Source organism: Camelina sativa, chromosome 15, assembly GCF_000633955.1.
Source record: "Camelina sativa cultivar DH55 chromosome 15, Cs, whole genome shotgun sequence".
In the NCBI taxonomy this organism is placed as follows: Eukaryota; Viridiplantae; Streptophyta; class Magnoliopsida; order Brassicales; family Brassicaceae; genus Camelina; species Camelina sativa.
In genome coordinates this window covers 21,948,418-21,970,681 of record NC_025699.1, presented here as the reverse complement: position 1 = coordinate 21,970,681, position 22,264 = coordinate 21,948,418, and the positions used below count along the sequence as shown (strand labels likewise).

Genomic DNA, 22,264 nt, shown 5'->3' with positions numbered 1-22,264 from the left:
ATGTCTCCTTGTAGTCTGTCCCATATGTCTGAGTGAATCCAAGGGCTACAAGATGAGCTTTGTAGCATTCAATGTCTCCATTTCTCAGGTACTTGATGGTGAAGACCCACTTGGAGCTAACTGCCTTTTTGCCTTTAGGTAGATCAGCCTCGTCCCAAGTGTGGTTCTTAATCATAGCTCCTGTCTCATCTTGAACCGCTCCTAACCACTCATCATGATCTTTAGCCTCATCGTAGGTTTGAGGGATCCAATGATCCTCAATTTTGCTGAAGAAAGCTTGGTGTTCTGCAGGTAGTAGCTCAAATGAATAGACCGCTTGAATAAGATGAGCAATAGCCTGATTACTATAGTAAAAGCTCTTGTCTCGCCAAGTAGATGGATGAGGTTTAATTCTCTCACTCCTCCGGAGAGTCGGATGAGTAGATCCTTCCTCTGCTTGAGACATCTCATGATCATCATTAACGGTGTCTCTGCTGGACAAGTCATCTTCCCCTACTTCATGAGAGTCTTCTTGATTCGTCGTATCCCCTATGGGAATTTGTTGAATATCCTGCTCAGGTGAAGAAGTAGGTGGAGCACCAGAAAAAGAAGAGATACTCTGCCGTTGTTCTCGATGATCAGTTGTCTTATGTGAAGAATGTCCAGGATGATCAAGAAGAAACTTCAAACTTGCTGCCCCGTCATTCGGAGAATGAGACAGGTCCTTCAAACTGTTCCAATCTTTCTTGTCAAAGTAACCTGCATCTTCGATGAATTTTACATCTCGAGAGATAAGCATTCAACTCATGGAAGGATCATAGCATTTATAGCCTTTATGCGTTGTTGAGTAGCCGATAAATATGCATTTAGTGCTTTTAGGATCGAGCTTGTTCCTCTGTTCTTCAGGTACTAAGACAAAACAAACACAACCAAACACATGTAAGTGATCTAAAGATGGCTTGATTTTGTTCAGTACCTCAAATGGAGACCGATCATCAAGAATCTTTGTCGGGGTTCTGTTGATGAGATAACACGCAGTCATCACGGCATCACCCCATAATTTCTTGGTGACATTAGTATGAAACATCATCGATCTTGCCACCTCCATGAGGTGCGATTCTTTCTCTCTGCTACACCATTCTGTTGGGGTGTATATGGGCAACTAGTTAGGTGTAGGATGCCATGTTTGGCTAAGTATTCCTTGATCTTATGACCTGTATAATTTCCTCCATTATCAGATCTTAGAACTTTTATTTTGGCATTGAAGTGGTTAGCAACATAGTTTTGAAAGTTAACAAAGGCATCATATACTCTATCCTTAGAAGGTAACAAGGTAATCCAAGTATATTTTTATTTTTCATTAATGAATGTCACAAAATACTTGTTATTGTCTCTAGATAGGCATGGTGATGTTCAAACATCTGAATGTACTAAGTCAAAACAATGCTCATAAATAGTAGTTGATGAAGGGAAAATAGACTTGCAATGTTTTCCAAGAATACAAAACTCACAACTTGAATTGTCAAATGAAACATTATGCAACATTAAGCTAAGTGCACGAGAGTGAGGATGGCCTAATCTAGCATGCCATACTGCATTTAAACTAGACGCAAAACAAGACTTAAACAAAAAAGAAGGACTTGGTGAAGTGTTCTCTAAGACATAGAGATCTCCATTAGCATTCCCTTCTCCAAGAATCTTTCCAGTCTCAATATCCTGAAAATGAACACTATTAGGACCAAAGATGGTGTAGCAGTTCAAATCATTTGTAGCTCTTTTAACTGATAAAAGATTAGATGTAAAGGTAGGCATAAAGAAAGTTTTTGAGGTTTTGTCAAACAGTTTCAAATCCCCTACTCCCTTAAATGGTATTTGATCTCCATTATCAATGATAACATTTCCTAAGGCCGGTTTTATGTTGTTTATCAGACTTGGGTTACTTATCATATGATGAGAAGCACCGGAGTCAACAACAATTGAACTACTTGGTTTTGAAGCAAAGAAGGTTTTACCAGAGTCTTTTAGTGAGACGATGGATCGGATGAGTGCTTCCAGGTCAGACTTCCTTACCACCTCTGCATATGATGTTGTCATAGCTGCCTCCTCTGCTTGTTTCGATGAAGCAGTTGCTTTCTCTCCTGTCGCTTCCTTAGAGAGGTTGGCTTTAAACTTGGCTGGCTTGAGATGAGGGTGAAGGATCCAGAATTTGTCCTTCATGTGGCCCCTTTTCTTGCAGTGATCACATATCCATACTCGTCTATCTTCTTGTTTGTACACACCCCTGTTCGCCGTGACAAGTTCGCCATTTCCACTAAAAAGATCAAGAGATCCTTGTTCTTTTTGAATCTGCGAACAAACTTCTTCAAAGTTGGGAAGCTTGTATGCACGTAGGATGTGCTTCAGGAGATCATCGAAAGCTGGATTCAAGGTAAGGAGAAGACCAAATATTTTATCCTGCTCTTTTCTTTCATTAAGTGTTACCGATCTTGAGTACTTGGTCGCAAAGCTTCGAGTCCTGACCATAGTGCTCGAAACTTGCCAAGAAGTTTAGTAAATTCCAAGTTTTCTTGACTGAGGTTGTTAATGGCTCTCTTCACTTCAAATACTCGTGTCAGGTTAGAGACATTACCATACACATTTTTGAGTATCTCCCAGAGTTCTTTGGCTGTCTCGCAGTAGGAGTAGGCTTCAAGAATCGGGGCATCCAACGAGTTTTGGAGAACAGAGAGAACAACTTGATCTTCTTGAAACCATTTTGCCTCTCATTCTGTCTCTTCTTCTCTCGCCTCAGTAGTATCCTTCTCTTCCTTCCAAGTTTCTTTTGGTACATAGTCCACTTCAACGTGGCTCCACAGTCCTCGACCTCCAAGGGCAGTTCTTGTGGTTCTTGTCCACAGCAAGTAGTTTGTGCCTTTAAGAACAACTGGTGTAACAATGGGTTTAGAGTTATTCATGATAAGATGTGAAGTATAGTCAAGCAAATCACACGGAGAAAACACAGAACAGAGTGAAACAGAGAGAATAAGAACAACATAGTTGAAAGAGTGTTTAGAATGGAAGATTTTAGTGATGTAGACGGAAGTGAAAGAGGCGGGCATAATATCGCGGCGGTTAATGGAGTGTGGATGGAGCAATCACTTTCGTGTAACCCCGACTGGGAAGATCTTTTCCAGAACTTCTTCAAGGCTAGTTTTGCTCAAGTTGATTTCCGAAACAAGGTTAGTTTCTGAGTTAACTCTTTTCAGTCTCGAATTTGATCGATCAGATTAGGTCAAGAGTTATGTGATCTATTTCAATTTTTATCACCTTTGGTTCTTTTAGGTTGTTGTTTTGTGATTAATTATTGTTTTTTTAATTTGTTGTTGTTTTGAAGGCTGAAGAAGTACGTATGGAGGTACATCGATTGCCACCGGATCGTTCAGATCAAATCTTGCTTACGCTGAGATGCAACCAAATGTTTTTTGGTTCTGTCTCTCAAGGTCTTCGATTGCTACCGGGTTTTTGGGAGGAGTTGCGTGAGTAGTCATTGTTTTTCCGGTTACGCTGAGATGCAACAAGATATGGCATGTTTATTACAAACCTAAGAAACATTTTTGAGCCCATAAATTTTTGTTAATTGTAGGCCAAAAAACAACTAAAAAAAAAATGCAGAAGACAACATCAAAATTTACAAGAGTATGACAATGCCGCTAGACCCAACAAATCAAAACATGTTATTTTGATTACTAAGCTTTGATCGTATAGAGAGTTGCGACGAATAAATCATTCCAAGTGTCAGTGATGCCCGGAAGGCACCAATGCATGCAATCATCGTGATTCTTACCACCAGCTGCTGCCGGATGAGCATCGGCTCTGTACTCACTCATTCGAGTTATGTCCAAAACGTGGAAGTTGCTTCTACTCTTAAAAGAGTTAAAGAGGTGTTGATTCACCAGACGAACCTCTACATTTGTCCCGTTGTTTCTCACCGAGAACAATTCTTCAACCTACCATTAAGATATGAAGACAGATTATAAGCGTCTCCTAACAATTTCAAATCTCTCAGCTCCTCTACCCATTATCTACCTATCATGTTTTTTTATTACCCTGTCTATTGCCTATTACCAGTCCCATTATCTCATGTGATCACTGGTTCGAACTTGGAAGTACCCATACTGGCCAGACCAAACTAATGATTTCATGTAGCTTTCATGAGTGACTCGGTATGAGTATGTCATTTATAACATAATTAACTATTAGTTCAGCCACTAAATTGACAGAAACTGACTTACTTTTCCAGGTGACAAAGGTTGCAGTCGTTGACAAGTACCACCTTGATCCCAGTCACCTCCTTCAAAGTGCCTAGGTGATTGTGTCTGGAAGAATATGATTCCTCCAGGTCGCTTTGTTTTCTCCACAAAATTTACCTATTACAATGGCAGCACGTCGTATGAGGATCACAATTTCACTACCACTAGTTTATGATATCGTACAGTTGGGTGCTGGCTCAAAGACTGATTCTTCAACACGAAACGCTACAAAGTCACACAATACTAGCCCACAAATGTCATCGCACATGTTCATTTTTGTAAACATATAATCTAGTAGGGTTGTCAATGACAGTATCTCAAGTTGCCTTACAATAATAACACAGGAAAACAAAGAAATCCAGAACAGCATACCATATGGTTTAGAACCCTATCCAGGCCAGCGGCAGGATTTATAGGTGGAAGTATTGGCCGGCCGCCTTCAAAGAAAAGCATAGGAGATTTTGAAGGATCAAATTTTGATGGCGCCCACCACCTTACATAAAACGGACAACAAAAGGTTATCAACATCACAAGTTGACATAACAAATTTTTGTTTAACTGAAAGATGACAAACCAAGGTATCATTTATCTGATAAAACAAGACTAACTTTCACTCGTGAAATAGAATGCAGTGATCAACACGAGAAAGAAATACTGCAAATATTTTGGCACGTTGAAGGAGTTCCTTTTCATGAATCGTGACAGAGTCATATATATGTATGTTTAAACTTAGAGAGCAGTGAATCAACTGGAACAGAAAGTAGTTTAAAACTTGAGAATTTCCCAGTTTCCTCTACAATATGTGAACCTTAATATCTCTAAATACAGAAAACATGAACCAGTAGTTAACAAACTTAGTGACTATGGTCATATGGCATCGATCTAGAGTTGGGCTAAATCAGATGATAAAGTATTTAACTAGTTCAAAATAGTTTCATTTACATCAGACAAGAAACAGAAAAGGGTATTTTACCAGTGCCCAGTGTTCAAAATGAGAATGTCATGGAAGCTTGAAGCCTTTATCCATGAGCTGTCTGGAATATCAACATCAATTCTATACCCCTCCATAAATCCAAGTGATTCTAACTCACCACCATTAGCATTAGCTGACCACCTGAACCAACAGCGAGAAAAAAATTTGTCTGATCAGTTTGAAAACCATATAAAACCATGGTATTCCTACAGAGTTGAGAAAGACACAGATAAGCATGCAAAAAAGGACTTACTGATGGAGAATACTGTTAAAAGATAGAACAAATAGCAAGATGTAAAAGCCAGAGAAGCTACAAGAACATGATCCTATGAATATTACTCAACATATACGTATCTTTGGGAGGAAGCAGAACAGAGTAAACAATCATAAAACACAATTCAGATTATACACTACAATATTATCTAATTATCACTTTCTCAAACAAAAGATATAGGAACACCAAAGAGAACTTAGCTTACCTACCATAACGTGCCAAGAGATTTGTTCGATGATACGCAATGGTCAGATTATACTGCAAAAATGTGAATCCACGATCTGCACCCACTGGTCGCCACTTCTTCAGTTCACCCGTCGCACTCTTCAACATACAAAAAAGTGATACAAACATGTTCCTATTCAAGGAATCACCCACAAATCCTGCACTGTTCAAAAAACAAAATCTTAAGATGTATAGAGAACTCACACCTATCAAGTTCAGATACAGGACTCAGCAGAGTCAGTGTAAAATCTAACAAGTTCAATAGTAATTGGAAACCATAGCTTCTGATTACTCCAATGCCAAACAACAAAAGATCAGATTCGAGAACAAAGCGTACCAATGTTGGTATTTCGATGAGTTTCAAGAAACTCGAGTGGATCAAACGAAGGAAGATCACAGTCCTTAGGCTTCCATCGCCACTTAGAGATCTCAAGGCCATTGGTTTTGTTGTTACGAACGCAGTTCCATCCTTTGAAGATCTCTTTACAACTACTATCGTACCTAGCGGATCTGAAGTTGGAATCGTAGATCCATGAGCCGTCGGATAAGTCGCAAGTGGAGGAGGCAACAGTGCGGGAAGCGTCGTCGGATCTCGGGGTGAAGACGGTGGCGGAGCGGTGAGTGTTGGGAGAGGAGAGAGAAGCGCGACGGGATAGAGAGAGGAGGAAGAAAATGGAGATAAAACAGAGAAGGGATAGTAGAGGGAAGAGTGAGAGTTTGTTGGGTGAAGTCGTAGCCATGGCTGTGCTCTTTTTAGCTCATCAACTCTCCTCATAAGTTCACAGCCATGGCGGAGGAGGAGATTTGGGCATGTGGGAGGGTAAACCAAATTTTGGTAAAATTTTATTTAACCAAAAATACCTTTGTTTTACGTTAGGGCCAATTTGCTCAATAACCAAATTAAAAAATGTAATTTAAAGAATTATTTCAAAAAATTAGGAAAATAGGATGAGGTATAAAAGAATTATCATTTTAGTGTTTGATGATATGATGGTTAGTGGTGGTGATGGCCGACGGCCGGAGGAGGTGGTGATCAAAGACGGTGACCGGAGTGGTTCCCGGAAGTGGTGGTGGTTGGAGCAGTTGCCGGTGGAGAAGGTGGTTTCTGGGAAACGCGGTGGTCGGAGAGGTTGCCGAAAAACGTGGGATCAAAGATGTCGGCCGGAACGGTTGCTGGAAGCATGGTGGCTGGAGGTGGCTGCAGGTGACTTGGCCGAAAGAAGTGAGGTTATGGTTGATATGCAAGATGATTATTTTTGGAGTTAATTAATAAAAATGCCATGAACAGTAAAAAAACTTTAGTCAAGCCACTTTTTCTTTTTCTTTTCTATAATGCCACAACCTCTATTTAAAAAGACATAAATGCCCCTCGATAAATACTATGTTGTTGATAGACAAGATACATATGATGGACAATATACGGATGATGGACAAGATGCGGATGATAGACAAAATGAAGATGATGGACAAGATGTCGATGATGGACAAGATGTCGATGATCGACAAGATGTCGATGATCGAAAATATGCGGATGATAGACAATATGTGGATGATAGACAAGATGCGAATGATGAACACTATGTGGATGATAAACAAGATGTAAAAGATGGACAAAATGTGAATGATGAACAAGATGTGGATGATTGACAAGATGATATGGAGAAGGATGCCGGTGAGAAACCCAATCTTCCACATCATCTTTTGGTCCACCCTCATCCACATCATCCTCTTTTGGTCCATCATACTCTTTTAGTTCATCATCCTCTGACATTTTCTTTTGGTCCACCGTCTCGACAACTTTACTTTTTTTAGTTTAATTATCTTTCATAGACAACTTATCTTTAATAATATGGATAACTTATTATCGTTTCATTGACAGAATGGTCCGCAATCGGCTACTCACGTTGACGGCCTCTACCGGATACGAGAGTGGTTTGCAGCTTTGGTTTCACACCCGTCCCACCTGATCTGCTCAATTAAATCTCTTTCAATCTCTGTTAATGTATTTTGTTTAAGTCCAACAACAACCACTCTGAAGAACTCTGTATAACAGTTTTTTTGGTGAATATATTTTAACATTCATACAAAAAAATAATATGGATAACTAATTTAAATTACTGGACAACTTCGTTAATATAATTCTTGTAAACAAGTTATAAAAATAAAATTCGTGGACAAGTCTATGACTTACACTAATAACTTGTCCATCATATCTTGTCCACGACGATCACTCTCTTTCATAAAAGGGTATTTTTATCTTTTAATCACATGTGAACAGTTAAAATGTGGCATTTTTAGAAAGATAAAACAAATATAGCATTCCCCAAAAAATTTTTTAAAAAATGTGGCATATTTGGCAAAAATCCCTTAGTTTTGTGATTATTATATAAAATACAGAGAATATAATATTTTTGGTTAGTATTGTTATGAAGTGAATTAAATATTATTTTTTTGGTTATTTTAACTAAATTCTCTTTACATTACAATATGTAACCTGCTTCCAAAAATATAACATATAATTGTTTTTTATAAAACACAAATAACCCCAAGACTTAAATTCTAGTATCAAACCATAGAGGCTATAGATATTGAAGGTGATAATTATTATTAGTGTAAGCTGTACATATATATAGGTACATGAGGGAAACTAGGTTACAGGAATAGTTAACTATACTAATTACATTTATATCTTAACTATACTAATTACATTTATATCCTTATACGTCCCTTTAAGTTGGAACTGGCAACACGAAACTTTCTACGCGGAAGAGGTTTGGTAAACGTATCAGCGAGTTGATCATGTGTTGAGACATGTGAGACACGGAGCATTCCTTCTTGTATTTGATGGCGGATGAAGTGGTAGTTGGTTGTTATATGCTTCATACGTGAGTGTAAAACTGGGTTGGCACACAAGTAAGTCGCACCAATGTTGTCACAATATATTATTGGAGCCGTGGGAAGAGTGATATGTAATTCCGTCGAGAGAGAGCATAACCAGCGTACCTCAGATGCAATCTCGGCCATGATCCGATATTCAGATTCAGTGGAGGAGCGAGAGACCCCACGCTGTTTCTTAGAAGACCATGAGAGCAGTTAGGAGGCCAAGATAATGATATATCCGTTAGTAGAACGCAGTCGTCGGTGTCCCCTGCCCAATCAGCATCAGAGAATGCGTGTAGTATAAGAGGTGAGGAGGCATGAATGGTGATGGCATGATCAGCAGTGCCTGTAAGATACCTTAACACACATTTGACCGCTTGCCAGTGGATATCCGTTGGTCGATGCATAAACTGTGCGAGGCGGTTAAATGCATAAGTGATATCCAGACGCGTAAAGGCTAGGTACTAAAGACTATCCACAACAGAGCGATATTGAGTCGGATCAGACAAGGGTGTGCCCGTATAGATTGTGAGACGCGGAGAGTCAGGAAGCGGTGTCACGATAGGATTTGCATTAGACATATTGTTCTTGGCGAGAAGATCCAAGATATATTTACGCTGCATCATATGAAGGTTTGTAGGAGAGCGTGTTACCTCTATACCAAGGAAATAATGAAGATCAGTAGGATCTATGATTGAGAGCCGATCAGCAAACAAACCAAGGACCTCAGCGACCATTGCGGGATTGTTTCTAGTAACAATAATGTAGTCGACGTATACAAGAACGTAGGTGAGAGCAGCTTTGGAGTTATGAACAAAAAGGGAAGCATCTACAAAAGAGTTTCTAAAGCCACTTTGAAGGAGAAATTGTTTCAGCGAGTTGTACCAAGCCCGGGGTGCTTGTTTGAGACCATAAATCGGCTTGCGTAAGCGACAAACATAGGAGGGATTATCATTATTAACAAAGCCAGGAGGTTGAGACATATATACATCATCATCGAGGTCACCTTGGAGAAAAGCATTGTTAACATCAAGTTGTTTTGTCGGACAAGAGTTAGTGACAGCAACCTCGAGGACAAGACGAATAGTAATGGACTTAATAACTGGGCTGAATGTTTCAGCATAGTCAACACCATACTGTTGATGGAACCGTTTTGCAACTAAACGAGCCTTGTAGCGATCAATGCAGCCAGTGGGGGGATATTTGGTTGTAAAAATCCAGCGACACCCAACTATGTTTTGTGACGGATTAAGAAGTACAAGATCCCATGTGCGATTAGTCGTTTGAGCATTAAATTCAGATGAACATGCACGTCGCCAAAGTTCATCTTTTAGAGCTTGAGCAATCGTTGTTGGCTCCTTGATTCTGGCCGTCGAACTTGCGACAACAAGACTGAGCTTTTGTTTTGGTTTGGTTATATTATTTTTGGCTCGAGTTTGCATTTTGTGAGTATTTTGTGGTGCATTGGATATTTGTGGTTGAGAAGAGGTAGGGACATTTTGGGTAGGACTCGCGATTGGGTTCATAGACACGGTTTGGTTGGAGGTGGGGTTTTTTTCATGTGACTCAGGCTGAGTTGTGGATTGCAACTAATTTTCAAGTGGAGCAGTAGTCTCAGTAGAAGTTGGGTTAGGCTGAGTCGGGGGTGACGACTCATGTATACGAGGAGCAGTAGGCTCCGAGATTGAAGGAGAAGAAGATTGAGACGTAGAAGACGATACCTGTGCTTATGGGGAAGGTGGAGTGGACGGTGGTGGCATGTTGTTCAGGTGAGAATCCGTGTGCGGGGGTCCATTTGCACGAGTAGGGAGAGGAACACGTATATGAGTGACGATGGGATCAGTGACAGGAGGCGTCTCATTAGTTGTGACGGGATATTGTCGTGGAGGTGCAAAAGGGAAAAAAAAATTGTTTGTTTTATGTTAAGAATCGAAGGCTCTGATACCATATAGATATTGAAGGTGATAATTATTATTAGTGTAGGCTGTACATATATATAGTTACATGAGGGGAACTCTGTTACATGAATTGTTAACTATACTAATTACATTTATATCCTTCTAGAGGAAAACAACTAATTTCAGTCTTAATTAGTTGAACCCAATTCTTTGATGGAGAAGATTTTTGTTCCCAACCACCAATGATGCAGTTAAGTTGTTTGATGAGTGTAGTTTGGACCATTGGGGACTTCCTCATCTCTTCTAAGCAGTGCTCTCGCGAGATAGTGTGAATTGTGTAAGTTTCATAACCTATGGGAAAAGATCCTTCTAAATTTGGAAAACCCTTGCTGTATATTTCATGCTATATACCATTAAAAGCAAAGTATCACATTTTGGCAGCACATCAAGGTCTTTTCCATTGAGATAAAGAAGAGCACACACAATTTCAGTGAAAATTACACAGAAAATCATATATTACCTTTTCAGCAAATAAGTACAATACACCACCACAATAAATCTACAGCCACATGCTAAGAAACGTGAATGAGTAGGCAGAAAGAAAACTGACGACTTACCCATTAAAGGAAGATGAAACAATGTCTTCCCCATCAAGAGCAATGCCGGTGACTTCTTTTTGATGACCTATCAAAGTATGAAGTTTACTTCCATCCACCAAGTCCCACACAAGGACAAAACAATCCAAGCTTGCAAATATGAGTCTTCTTTGAAAGTACCAAGCGTTTGGGGGACTCCAGGCAAGTGGAGTCTTCCCAAAAAGAGTCAGACTACAAACATTTTCACCAGGATCAGAGGGATCCAGTGACTAGATCTTAATGCTTGTGTCTCTTGATGAGGTAGCTATAATCTTCTCACCACAGACACATATTCTATGCACCTAAAATTTCCCTGGAGTCACACAAATCATAAGAATAAGTGTTCTGAGCCAAAGCCTTAGCCTTAGCTCTAGTTGTCACACCCGTTCTTTAAACTAAAGAACAAAGAGATTGAAAGCTAACTTCCCTTTAACCCAAGTCTCTCTTTGAGAATTAGGTTAATTGTTGGAAGCTTGATATTCTCATTAGCATAAGGAGTCCTTTTATAGACCCTAGTACAATCGACCTAATCATCAACCAAAACATAAAATTCCAAACCGTAATCCTAATGTTTAAAAGGAAATATTAAAAAGAACCTATAATTAAACCAACAAACCAAGACACCTAAATCATAGCTCGTATCATTACTCCCCTCTTTCACTTCAAGCTTCAGCTCATGGCATGTCCTCCTCTTCAATTGGTTTGTCATCCTGATTAGACCCATCCTTGACTATCCTGATTTGAAAAAGGACTGGTTTGCAAACATACCCTCGTGTGAAAATTTCATCACAGTTGAAGCAGAGACCTTTTGCTCGTCGCTCTGCCATTTCTGCGGTGGTCAATTTCTTCAAAAACAGTTGTTGAGGAGCTTGTTTCTCTTATGTTTGTTGGGGAAACTGAGCTTCCTTGTCTCCAGGGAACATGACCGAGTGTGTGACTCCAGGGAATGAACGATTTCCTGTCCTAGGGAACATGACCGAGTGTTGAGCTGTTGGTGCCAAATGTCCTCCAAACGTCTGTGTCCGCTTGTCATTATTGATCTTGTATTCATTATCTCGGGCATATTCCATAGCTTCAAAAATTGTTTCAGGACGGAGATACTCGAATTACTTCTTTAAACTATCAGTAAGTCCTACGCAAAACTGCCAAAGTTGCTGGTCTCCACCTAGTCTTGTTTGTCTTCCCAAACATTTCTCAAACTGCTCACAATATTCATCTATTGTTCATGTGTGATGTAAGTTACTTAGCTCACCAATAGGATTTACGGCATCTGCTTTGCCAAACCTACTTTTGCAGATTTTCTTAAACTCTCCCCAACCAAGTCGATGACTAATTAACCTTCGTAAATTAATATACCAATGATGTGCTTTATCAGTCAACACAAAAGTTGCTTGACGTACTTTTGCATCATCATTGTAAATTCCTTGATCCTCAAAGTAATCTTCACACTTTTGCAGCCACTCAACGGCATTCGTTGACCCATCATATACTGGAAATTCCATCTTAGATGGTGGAACTACGATTCTCTCAGCCTCCCTTCCTCCACTCTCTCTTCTTTCAACTCCACTTTTCCAAGCAGCTCCCTTGTGTATCCTAAAGTCTCCCGTCATGTGAGTTGGTCGTTATTCTTGTGGAAGTTCTCCAATTGATCTCACCGACCATTCTCCCCCACCATCTTTCAAGCGGTGACCATGTTCTCTCCCCATGGAGCGTTGTGCCCAAGGCCCACTAGAGGAAGTACTTTTACTCCCTCCTTCGTTGGTGTTGATATTTTTTCCTGCTTTAGAAACAGATGTTGTGTCTTTTTCAGCCTCCTCTGCTTCCACTCCAACCACCAAAGCTAAAAACGAATTTTACCTAAGACCTCTTGCTTATCGGCCTTCATAACTTCTCTGATCTGAGTTTTCTCTTCACAAACCTCTTCCATCCTTGACTAATTCTGCTCTCGCTCCTCCTGCTGGTCCGCTTTTATGGTCTCAAGGGCAGCTTGGTGTGAAATTGAAGTTTGATGGAGTTCACCCAGGTCAGTTTGCATATGTCCGAACTTTCTATTCAAGTCTTCGAACATCTTCTTAACTTGCTCAAATTTTGGTGTGGTCATCGCCCCTTCTCCCATTGAATCGGCTTGCTCTGATACCAAGTTGTTATTCGCTGACGATGACAGAAAAAAAAAGTGAAGCGTATAACTGAAATAGTTGAAAATGGTCATGAGATGGAGAGAGTGGGGATGGGTAGGGAAATGTCGGGATGCTTCTTAACAAAAAAAAAACGTAAACAAAAATAGTAGCAGTCAAGCGATGAACCAATACCACAAGTCAGATCTTAATCCCTTTTTGGTTAATCGAACAAGTAAAGTAAGTCAAAACCCTAAGCGACAATGATGGACAATATAGGTAAGACTTAACCCAAACATAAGCTGCAAACCGAAGTAAGCAAGAAATCAAAGGATCAACTGAAGAAAGATACCGAAATATGTAAAAAATTGAGAAGACGTACGGAGGAATGGAAGGAGGATGACGACGACTCCGCACTTAAGTGATTATTTAACCTCCTTCGGTGAAAAGAAACAGAGAGATTAGAGACAACATAAATGATGCCAAAACAACTCTCTCTCATGAGTACACACTCCCTCTTATTTTTTGTTGACAAGTAGTTACTACTTTACTACTATAAGTCAAACTCTTCTATAACCACAACCGAGAAGTAAAACCCAAAACTCTCTTTGTTAAACCTAAAACTAAAACAAAAAGATAAATAACAAAGACCAAAGTAAAAACTCTCAAGAGAACTACATTCTTCCTGCTGGTCCAAAGCTCTCTCTAGCTTGGATAAATGGAAATACAGAAATGGAAACCCCTAGTGATAAAAGGTTCTGCTGAGTTTGATACGAAGTATGGACTCACGTATCAAAGAAGAAAGCCCATTGCAGCGAAGGCTTAGTTTTAATGTTTCCTTTTTATGATATGTAAGGTTGTGATAGTTTTCCTTTTAGTCTTTGATTATGTCGGTTTATATATATCTATATAAAGGATCTCTACAACATCAATAAGAATCAACTTCCAAGAATTAACCTTATTCTCAAAGAGAGACTAGGGTTAAGGGAACTTTAGCTTTTATGTTCTTTGTTTCCTAAGTAACTTAAGCAACTTACGACGGTTCCAGTTACTAGGTCTGCGGCAAAGGTTCAGGGCTCATAACATCTTGGTATCAGAGCAAGCCGATTCAATGGGAGAAGGGGCGATGACCACATCACAATTTGAGCAAGTTAAGAAGATGCTCGAAAAATTGACTAGATTGTCCAGACGTATGCAAGCTGACCTGGGTGAACTTCGACAGACTTCAAACGCACACCAAGCCGCCCTTGAGTCCATAAAAGCGGACCAGCAGGAGGAGCGAGAGCAGAATAATTCAAGGATGGAGGAGGTTCGTGAAGAGCAAGCCCAAATCAAGGAAGTTATGAGAGCCGATAAGCAAGAGGTCTTAGGAAAAAATCGTTTTTTGGCTTCGGTGGTGGGAGTGGAAGCAGAGGAGGCTGAAAAAGACACAACATTGGTTTCTAAAGTAGGAAAATATATTAACACCAACGGAGGAGAGGGTAAAGGCACTTCTTCTAGTGGACCTTTGGGCACAACGCTCTATGGGGAGAGAACATAGTCACCGATTGCAAGATGATGGTGGAGAATGGTCGGTGAGGCCAATTGGGGAACTTCCACAAGAAGAGCGATCAACTCACATGACAAGGGACTTTAGGGTACACAAGGGAGCTGTTTGAAAAAGTGGAGCTGCAAGAAGAGAGAGTGAAGGAAGGGAGGCTGAGAGAATCGTAGTTCCACCATCTAAGATGGAATTTATGGTATATGATGGGTCAACGAATGCTATTGAATGGCTGCAGAAGTGTGAAGACTATTTTGAGGATCAAGGTATCTACAACGATGATGCGAAAGTGCGTTAAGCAACTTTTTTTGTTGACTGATAAAGCACATCATTGGTATACCAATTTGCGAAGGTTAATTATGCATCGATTGGGTTGAGGAGAGTTTAAGAAAATCTGCAAAATTAGATTTGCCAGAGCAGATGCAGTAAATCATATGGGTGAGCTAAGTAACCTACGACACACAGGAACAATAGGCGAGTATTGTGAGCAGTTTGAGGAATGTTTGGTAAGGCAAACGAGGCTAACAGGGGATCAACAGCTACACTAGTAAAAAAGAATTGTATAGTTACAAAATATTGTGTAGATATAACAAGATTTCCGTAGCAAAAAACAATTTGAGACAGATTTGTTGTCGCAACAAATAGTAACTATTTACTCGTCGCAAAATAGCCTGTTGTAGCAATTTGTGGTAAGTTGCTACAATTTAGATACAAATAAATATAAAGCTATTTGCTACTAATCGTTACAATTATATATAAGGTGTTGTTACAATCAGCTTCAAGATTATTAGTAGATACTATTTACAGAAAGTCACAAATTTTTTGTGTATAAACGACTCACAAAAAACTACAATGATAGTTGTCATTACTCTGTTACTACTTGCGACGATTTTATTGTTACTACTTTGTTACTACAAATTTTATTGAATGATTTTATATGTAGCACCAAAAACAAATTATTTGAAAATATAGAGCCAAAAACATTTTATGTGAAAATATGTTAAAAATTAAATTGCAAAACAAAAGTACACAATTACAATTAATGTTAACCCTTAGTTTAATATCATACATTCAAGAAAGATAAGAGTTTTAAATTCTTAGACAGAGTTAAGAACCACTTACAAATAGAAGATATATGAGTACATAGAAGCCAAGTCTTATACCACAGAAAAGAGGGATGAAAGAAACCTGAGACAACAACTTCATCCTTCTCAGCCTTCCACATCCGCTGGTGACTTCACTTGTCATTATCTCTTAATAGCTTCTGAATCAGCTCCGTGTCTATCCTCAAAAGCTATTATAAAACATATCCGCAAGCCATTATCTCTTAATAAACAGTGAAAAATCAGAAAAGAAGAGTAAACTGTAAACTTTAGCTACTCGCTTGCTGTAATGGGTCTATCATCATTACTCAAACTTGATTCTACTTTTTTCTGAAACTCCCTATTACCCAAACCAAGCAACTTTGATGGGTTGCATCAGCAGAAACATTAAAAATACAGGAGAATCAAAGTGAACCTTATTTCCTTGTTCAGCTCTTCCATTTGGCTTATAAACTGATCTATGTATATCACAAAGAGAATTAAACAATCACCAAAGAAAACAAAAGTTATATGTCAAGAACTTGAACTTATGAAAAGTTAGAAAGATGAGAACCACCTGAGTAATCCTTCCTTGTTCTTTATTTTCATCAACCATCAAGTCATCCACAAAAACTCCAGAATATCAAACGAAGAAATCAAACCACACAAAGACTCAAACTCAAATAAACAATGTGTAGCCAAACCTTAAGAGCATCAATCTCACTGCCAATAGTAGAAACTTCAAGCTGAAGAAGACCAATCCTTGCCTGAGGAAAAAAAAATACAGTTTCGTTCTCAATCCAACAACTCTTTGCTCTTAACGAGAAAAATCACCAAACAAATTCAGAATCGAAATCGCATAAAATCAACTCCAAAAAATCAAAACGCATATCAATCTTCTCCAGATCTGTTCAATTTTGTATTGAAATTATTCTAAACGCCTTCCGATTTCTTTTTCTTCATCGCGAAATCTCTCCAGAAAACGAAATGTAAAAAAAATGTATGATGATCTAACCTCCACGAGATTGTTAAGAGGTGATATTGCAGATGAGAGAGAGAAGCTGCTTTTGCGAATCGATTCCCGTTCAGCATTCATATCTCTCTATCCCCGCCATCGCAATAGTTCTATCTCAACTGGCTCATGGCTGCTCAGTCACAACCCTAGCTTCTCGCTATTCTCTCGTACCCACATATCATCTGCAAGATCTGGGGAAGCAAAGAGGTTTTGGTTGAGTCATGTGGGTTTTGGGGTCACGCGGCAAAGGAGGGGCTATCGAGGTGAGTTAGGGTTTGGGAGGAGGAGGAGGACATTGAGGAGAGGAGGATGGGGACGGTTAGCCATAACGGCGGAGATGGTGGAGGAGTAGATCGGAGATAGCGAGGATAGAGGGAGGAGAAAAGGGCTCACACTCTCTTGATTTGTTAAACATTTTTGTTTGTCTCTTTCTTCAGATTTTTTTCTCCAAACAATATAAAAGCAAAAGTCATTTAAAAAAAAAATGTACATTATTTTAGTATTAGTTTGCTACAATTTGTTACCTTTTGTGTTGTGTGCAATAATATTACAACATTTTGTGTCTCTATATTTGTAGTATTTTTGCTACAATTTGTATATGTTACTTTTTGTTAATATATAGTTACACATAGTAACCAATTAGCTACAATATCTATTAACTAAAATTTTGTCACTAATTTGTAACTATTTGTAATTAATATTTGTTATTATTTTTTTTGTAGCAAAAATATGTAACTATATGATTAACATTTACTAGTGCTATGGCAGTTATGTGTGGGTTTAACTGATTCTTTGAGAAAAGAAGTGGAGTATTTGAGACCCAAGACAATATTTGAAGCAATGGAGTATGCAAGGGACAATGAGTATAAAATCAAGAATGACAGAAGAGTTCGTACCTTTGGAGGACACACAGCCCCAACCACACGCTATTCAACCCCAACCTCACGACCAACCTCAACCGGTTAACAAGGAACTCAAGCGGTAAAAAGCGGAGAGGCTTCTCACATGGGACCAGCGGAGCGAAAACAAAATTCACAAAGAACTGTTTGGAAAAAATTAACAAAACCTGAGATGGCTGAAAGAAGAGCAAAGGGACTATGTTTTAATTGTGATGACTTGTATGGCCCTGGTCATGCTTGTAAGGCAGTTTTGTTCTATATTAGATCCCTCTTGGAGGGTGAGAATATGGATGATAAGCCCTTTGACGATGAGGACATCAATCTTTCCCTCAAAGCCATGAAAGGAGAACAAACTGAGAGCACTTTTCAAGTGAAAGCAGACATTGCAACTGGAACAGGATGGACATTGTTGGACACAGGGAGTACTCACAATTTTATTAAGAGTAGTGTAGCAGAGAAGTTGGGAATACCAATACGACGGGGGCCGGGAAGATTCTTCCAATGATGGTACAAGGACACAAGTTCAAGGCAGACTGTTTTGCGATTCCCAGGACGAGCTATTGAGTTTACTCATGAAGATACTTTGATAAAATGGCATGGAGAGCCTGAGGAAAGGAACGAACACGGTCCTAATTTAAACTCCATCCAGAATGATACACTTGAGGACTAGTTCGATAATGAGGAGGAAATTTTTATTACAGGGGAGAAGACTGTAGTTCCTATCACTCAACACAAATCAGTTTGCAGCTTAAATATGAAGGCAATGATGACGCAATTTCTTCTGAATTACTGGGCAAGTTGTTAGTGGAGTTTGAGGAGTTATTCGATAAACTAACAGAATTGCCACCTCGACGACCTTGTGATCACAGTATTCGGCTCATTCAAGGAGCAAACCCTGTAGCGGTTAGACCGTATCGCTACCCTCATTTCTTAAAAGATGAGATTGAAAGGCAATGTTCAGATATGTTGCGACATAGCATTATACGGCCTAGTTCGTCGCCTTTCTCTTCTTTGGTTTTGTTAGTTAAGAAGGTTGACAAAACTTGGCGGTTCTGTATTGATTATCGTGAACTAAACAAGGTCATAGTCAAGGACAAATTTCCAATCCTGGTGGTTGAAGAACTCCTTGACGAGTTACATGGGGCACGTTATTTTACCAAGCTCGACCTTACGTCTGGTTATCATCAAGTGCGAATGTGTGATGACAACATTGAAAAGACGGCATTTAGAACGCATCACGGCCATTATGAATTTCTAGTAATGCCCTTCGGTCTCTCGAATGCACCATCTACGTTTCAAAGCCTCATGAATTTGGTTTTTCAATGTATGTTACGGAAATTGGTGCTGGTCTTCTTCGACGACATTCTAATTAAAGTGCCACTTGGGACCAGCATCTGCTTCATATAAGAGAGGTTTTTGAGCTTTTACGAGCTCATAAGGTTTTCCTCAAACATTCCAAGTGTTTGTTTGGGAGAGAGGAAGTGGGGTACCTTGGACATGTAATTTCCAATGGAAAAGTTTGTGTGGATGAGTCTAAGATAATTGCAGTGAAAGAATGGTCAAGACCGCTGACAATAAAAGTTATTCGTGGGTTTCTAGGCTTGTCGGAGTATTACCGGAAATTTATTAATGGCTATGGTGCATTAGCTACTCCTTTGACACAACTTCTTAAAAAACGGGGTTTCTTTGGAATGAGGCAGCTGAAGTAGCGTTTGTATAATTAAAGAAAGCCTTGTCTGAAGCTCTTGTTTTAGCCTTGCCAGATTTTTCACAAGAGTTTATTGTGGAGTGCGATGCTTTGGGCAGTGGCATTGGAGCGGTTCTTCATCAACACCCTATTGCATTTTTAGTCGGCAATTAGCAGGCCGTCACCATAAACTTGCCGTATACGAAAGAGAACTCATTGGTTTAGCTAAAGCGGTGATTCATTGGAGGTTTTACTTATGGGTCCTTTGTTTTTTGATTCGCACAAACCATTATAGTTTAAATTTTTTGTTGGAACAACGCCTTTTTCTACATCTCCGCAGATTCATTGGATTAGTAAGCTACTTAGATTCAATTTTGGTGTGGAGTTTTGGGCAGGAAAACACAACAAGGCAGTCGATGCATTATCTCGACATGATGAGGAAGACCAGGCAGGTAAATGTGAGGTGTATGCACTTAAAGCACCTGACATAAGTATTTTTGGACGCTTGCAGGGTGAAATAGAGAGGGAAGCAGAGCTTACTACATCGCGGGATAAGGTTATCTGTGGAGAACTGAAAAAGGATTGAGCGGTTAAGGATGGGTTAATATTCTATAAGGGTCGAGTGTATCTCTCTCTTCTGGCTCAAAGTTGGTAGGTGAGGTAGTTTCAGGATTTCATAATTTTGGCCATGAAGGAGTCCAGAAAACTATGGATAGAATACGGCGAGATTTCTACTGGAAAGGGTGGAAGAAGACAGTTCAGGAGTTTGTTCGGGTTGTCATGTTTTTCAACAAAATAAATGGGAGACATTGAAACTGAGTGGGCAGCTACAACCGCTTCCAGTTCCGATTCAGGTTTGGTCAGATATCTCAATGGATTTCGTTGAGACTCTTCCTAAGGTTTTTGGGAAAACGGTGATTTTGGTGGTGGTAGGTCGCTTTTCGAAATATGCTCATTTCATTGCATTGAGTCACTAATATACAACAGGATTTGTCGCCCATGTTTTCTTTCGTGATAATGTCCGCTTACACGGTATCCAAGAGACCATTGTTACTGACCGTGATCTGGTATTTCGGAGTTTGTTTTGGCGAGAATTGTTCAAATTGATGGGCACAAATTTATGTTTTATAACTGCCTACCATCCTCAGTCCGATGGTCAGACCGAGGTGGTGAATCGAACATTGGAAATGTACTTAAAATGTTTAACGGGAGATACACCCCGACAATGGCTTGAGTGGCTTCAATGGGTCGAGTACTGCTATAATACGTCCTTCCACACTGGTCTTAAGGCAACGCATTTTCGTCTAGTCTATGGGAGAGAACCTCAAAGGTTGTTAGATTATACTGGCGGAAGCACTCAAGTGGAGGCTGTGGACGTCGCCTTAGGACAACTTGATGAGTTTCTGGCACTCGCTAGGGAACGTTTAATGGAAGCTCAACATCGTATGAAGCTTGTTTATGATCTATATCATCGGTTTGTTGAGTTCAGTATTGGAGATTGGGTTTGGCTCAAGCTACAACCGTAACACCAACTATCTGTGGCTAAGAAGACCTTCACAAAGCTCTCTCCAAGGATTTATGGTCCATTTCAGATAATGGCTCGTATTAGGACTGTGTCATATCGATTAAAACTTCCGGATGGCTCAAAAATTCACGATGTATTCCATGTCTTTCTACTCAAGGGTCACAAAGGACAACCGCCAACCGATGCCCCAGTTCTACCGCCTGTTTTACATGGCGGTTCAGTGCTAGCTCAACTAGTGGGGCTCCATAAGGCTCGTATAAGCGGCAGACAGAGACAGCTTTTGGTCAAATGGACGGCTGATGCAGAGGACGATGCAACAAGGGAGGATGTGGGGAAGCTTCTGGAAGCATATCCTGCATTGGAGGGGAGTAATGATACGAGGTATGGACTCACATATCAAAGAAGAAAGCCCATTGCAGCGAAGGCTTAGTTTTAATGTTTCTTTTTTATGATATGTAAGGTTGTGATAGTTTTCCCTTTAGTCTATGCTTATGTCGGTTTATAGAGATCTATATAAAGGATCTCTACAACATCAATAAGAATCAACTTCCAAGCACTAACCTTATTCTCAAAGATAGACTAGGGTTAAGGGAAGCTTTAGCTTTTACGTTCTTTGTTTCCTAAGAAACTTAAGCAACTTACGATGGGTTCAGTTACTAGGTCTGCAGCAAAGGTTCAAGCTCATAACAGAATTCCTCTTAATGCAAAACCTAGTGAGAAATTCCATACATCCAAAAACTTTTACGATGAATACAATTCAATGGAAACACAACCAATTAATGGACCTATATTTCTCAATGGAGCACTGATGGTGGCTTTGTCAAGCCATCATTTTTAACTCTTTAAACTGCCTAAAATCAAGCACACTCAAAATATAAAAGAGTAGCACTAGTTCTGTATCACAAAAGCATGCAAGGAGAAAATCATCTCACAATTAAGGAATCTGTTAATTTACTATCTACTGTCTTAGATATTGGTTCTAGATATCAGTAAAGCTGACACCACAAGCTACCATCGAGGCTCTCTCATTAACCATGTTCCATCAAGAGAAGATAGTTGTTAAAGAAAGATTTAGACAAGTAACAATTTTATAAAAGGTAAAATCAGATTAAGACAATCCTCAAATCGATATACAACATGAACAGTAGACATAGAATGGTGCAAAATCCATAAGGGTAAAAGAAGAGGGCTCGGATTTATCAGCCATTAAGGTCGCCCTGCGCGAATTTGTTTTCTTGATAATACACAG

The 22,264-nt window shown here is 39.5% G+C and overlaps 2 protein-coding genes across 4 annotated transcripts; both read right to left on the bottom strand.

Annotated features, from left to right (window-relative positions):
* On the bottom strand, positions 3,529-6,586 carry LOC104747317 (protein trichome birefringence-like 13). The gene is made up of 6 exons (XM_010468938.2): positions 6,078-6,586; positions 5,721-5,898; positions 5,242-5,382; positions 4,641-4,761; positions 4,251-4,385; positions 3,529-3,965 (listed from the first exon to the last, which is right to left on the bottom strand). The coding sequence occupies exons 1-6, from the start codon at positions 6,478-6,480 to the stop codon at positions 3,705-3,707; spliced, it is 1,239 nt and encodes a 412-aa protein (XP_010467240.1). The 5' UTR covers positions 6,481-6,586; the 3' UTR covers positions 3,529-3,704.
* Positions 15,865-17,316, bottom strand: LOC104748670. Of its 3 annotated transcripts, none has more exons than XM_010470275.2 (5): positions 16,905-17,316; positions 16,594-16,656; positions 16,467-16,486; positions 16,326-16,370; positions 15,865-16,250 (listed from the first exon to the last, which is right to left on the bottom strand). In XM_010470275.2, the coding sequence occupies exons 1-5, from the start codon at positions 16,983-16,985 to the stop codon at positions 16,184-16,186; spliced, it is 276 nt and encodes a 91-aa protein (XP_010468577.1). In that variant the 5' UTR covers positions 16,986-17,316; the 3' UTR covers positions 15,865-16,183. The 3 variants fall into 3 exon arrangements, with proteins under 3 accessions (XP_010468577.1, XP_019092495.1, XP_019092494.1); XM_019236950.1 differs by having other exon boundaries at positions 15,865-16,101; positions 16,326-16,368; XM_019236949.1 differs by having other exon boundaries at positions 15,865-16,368.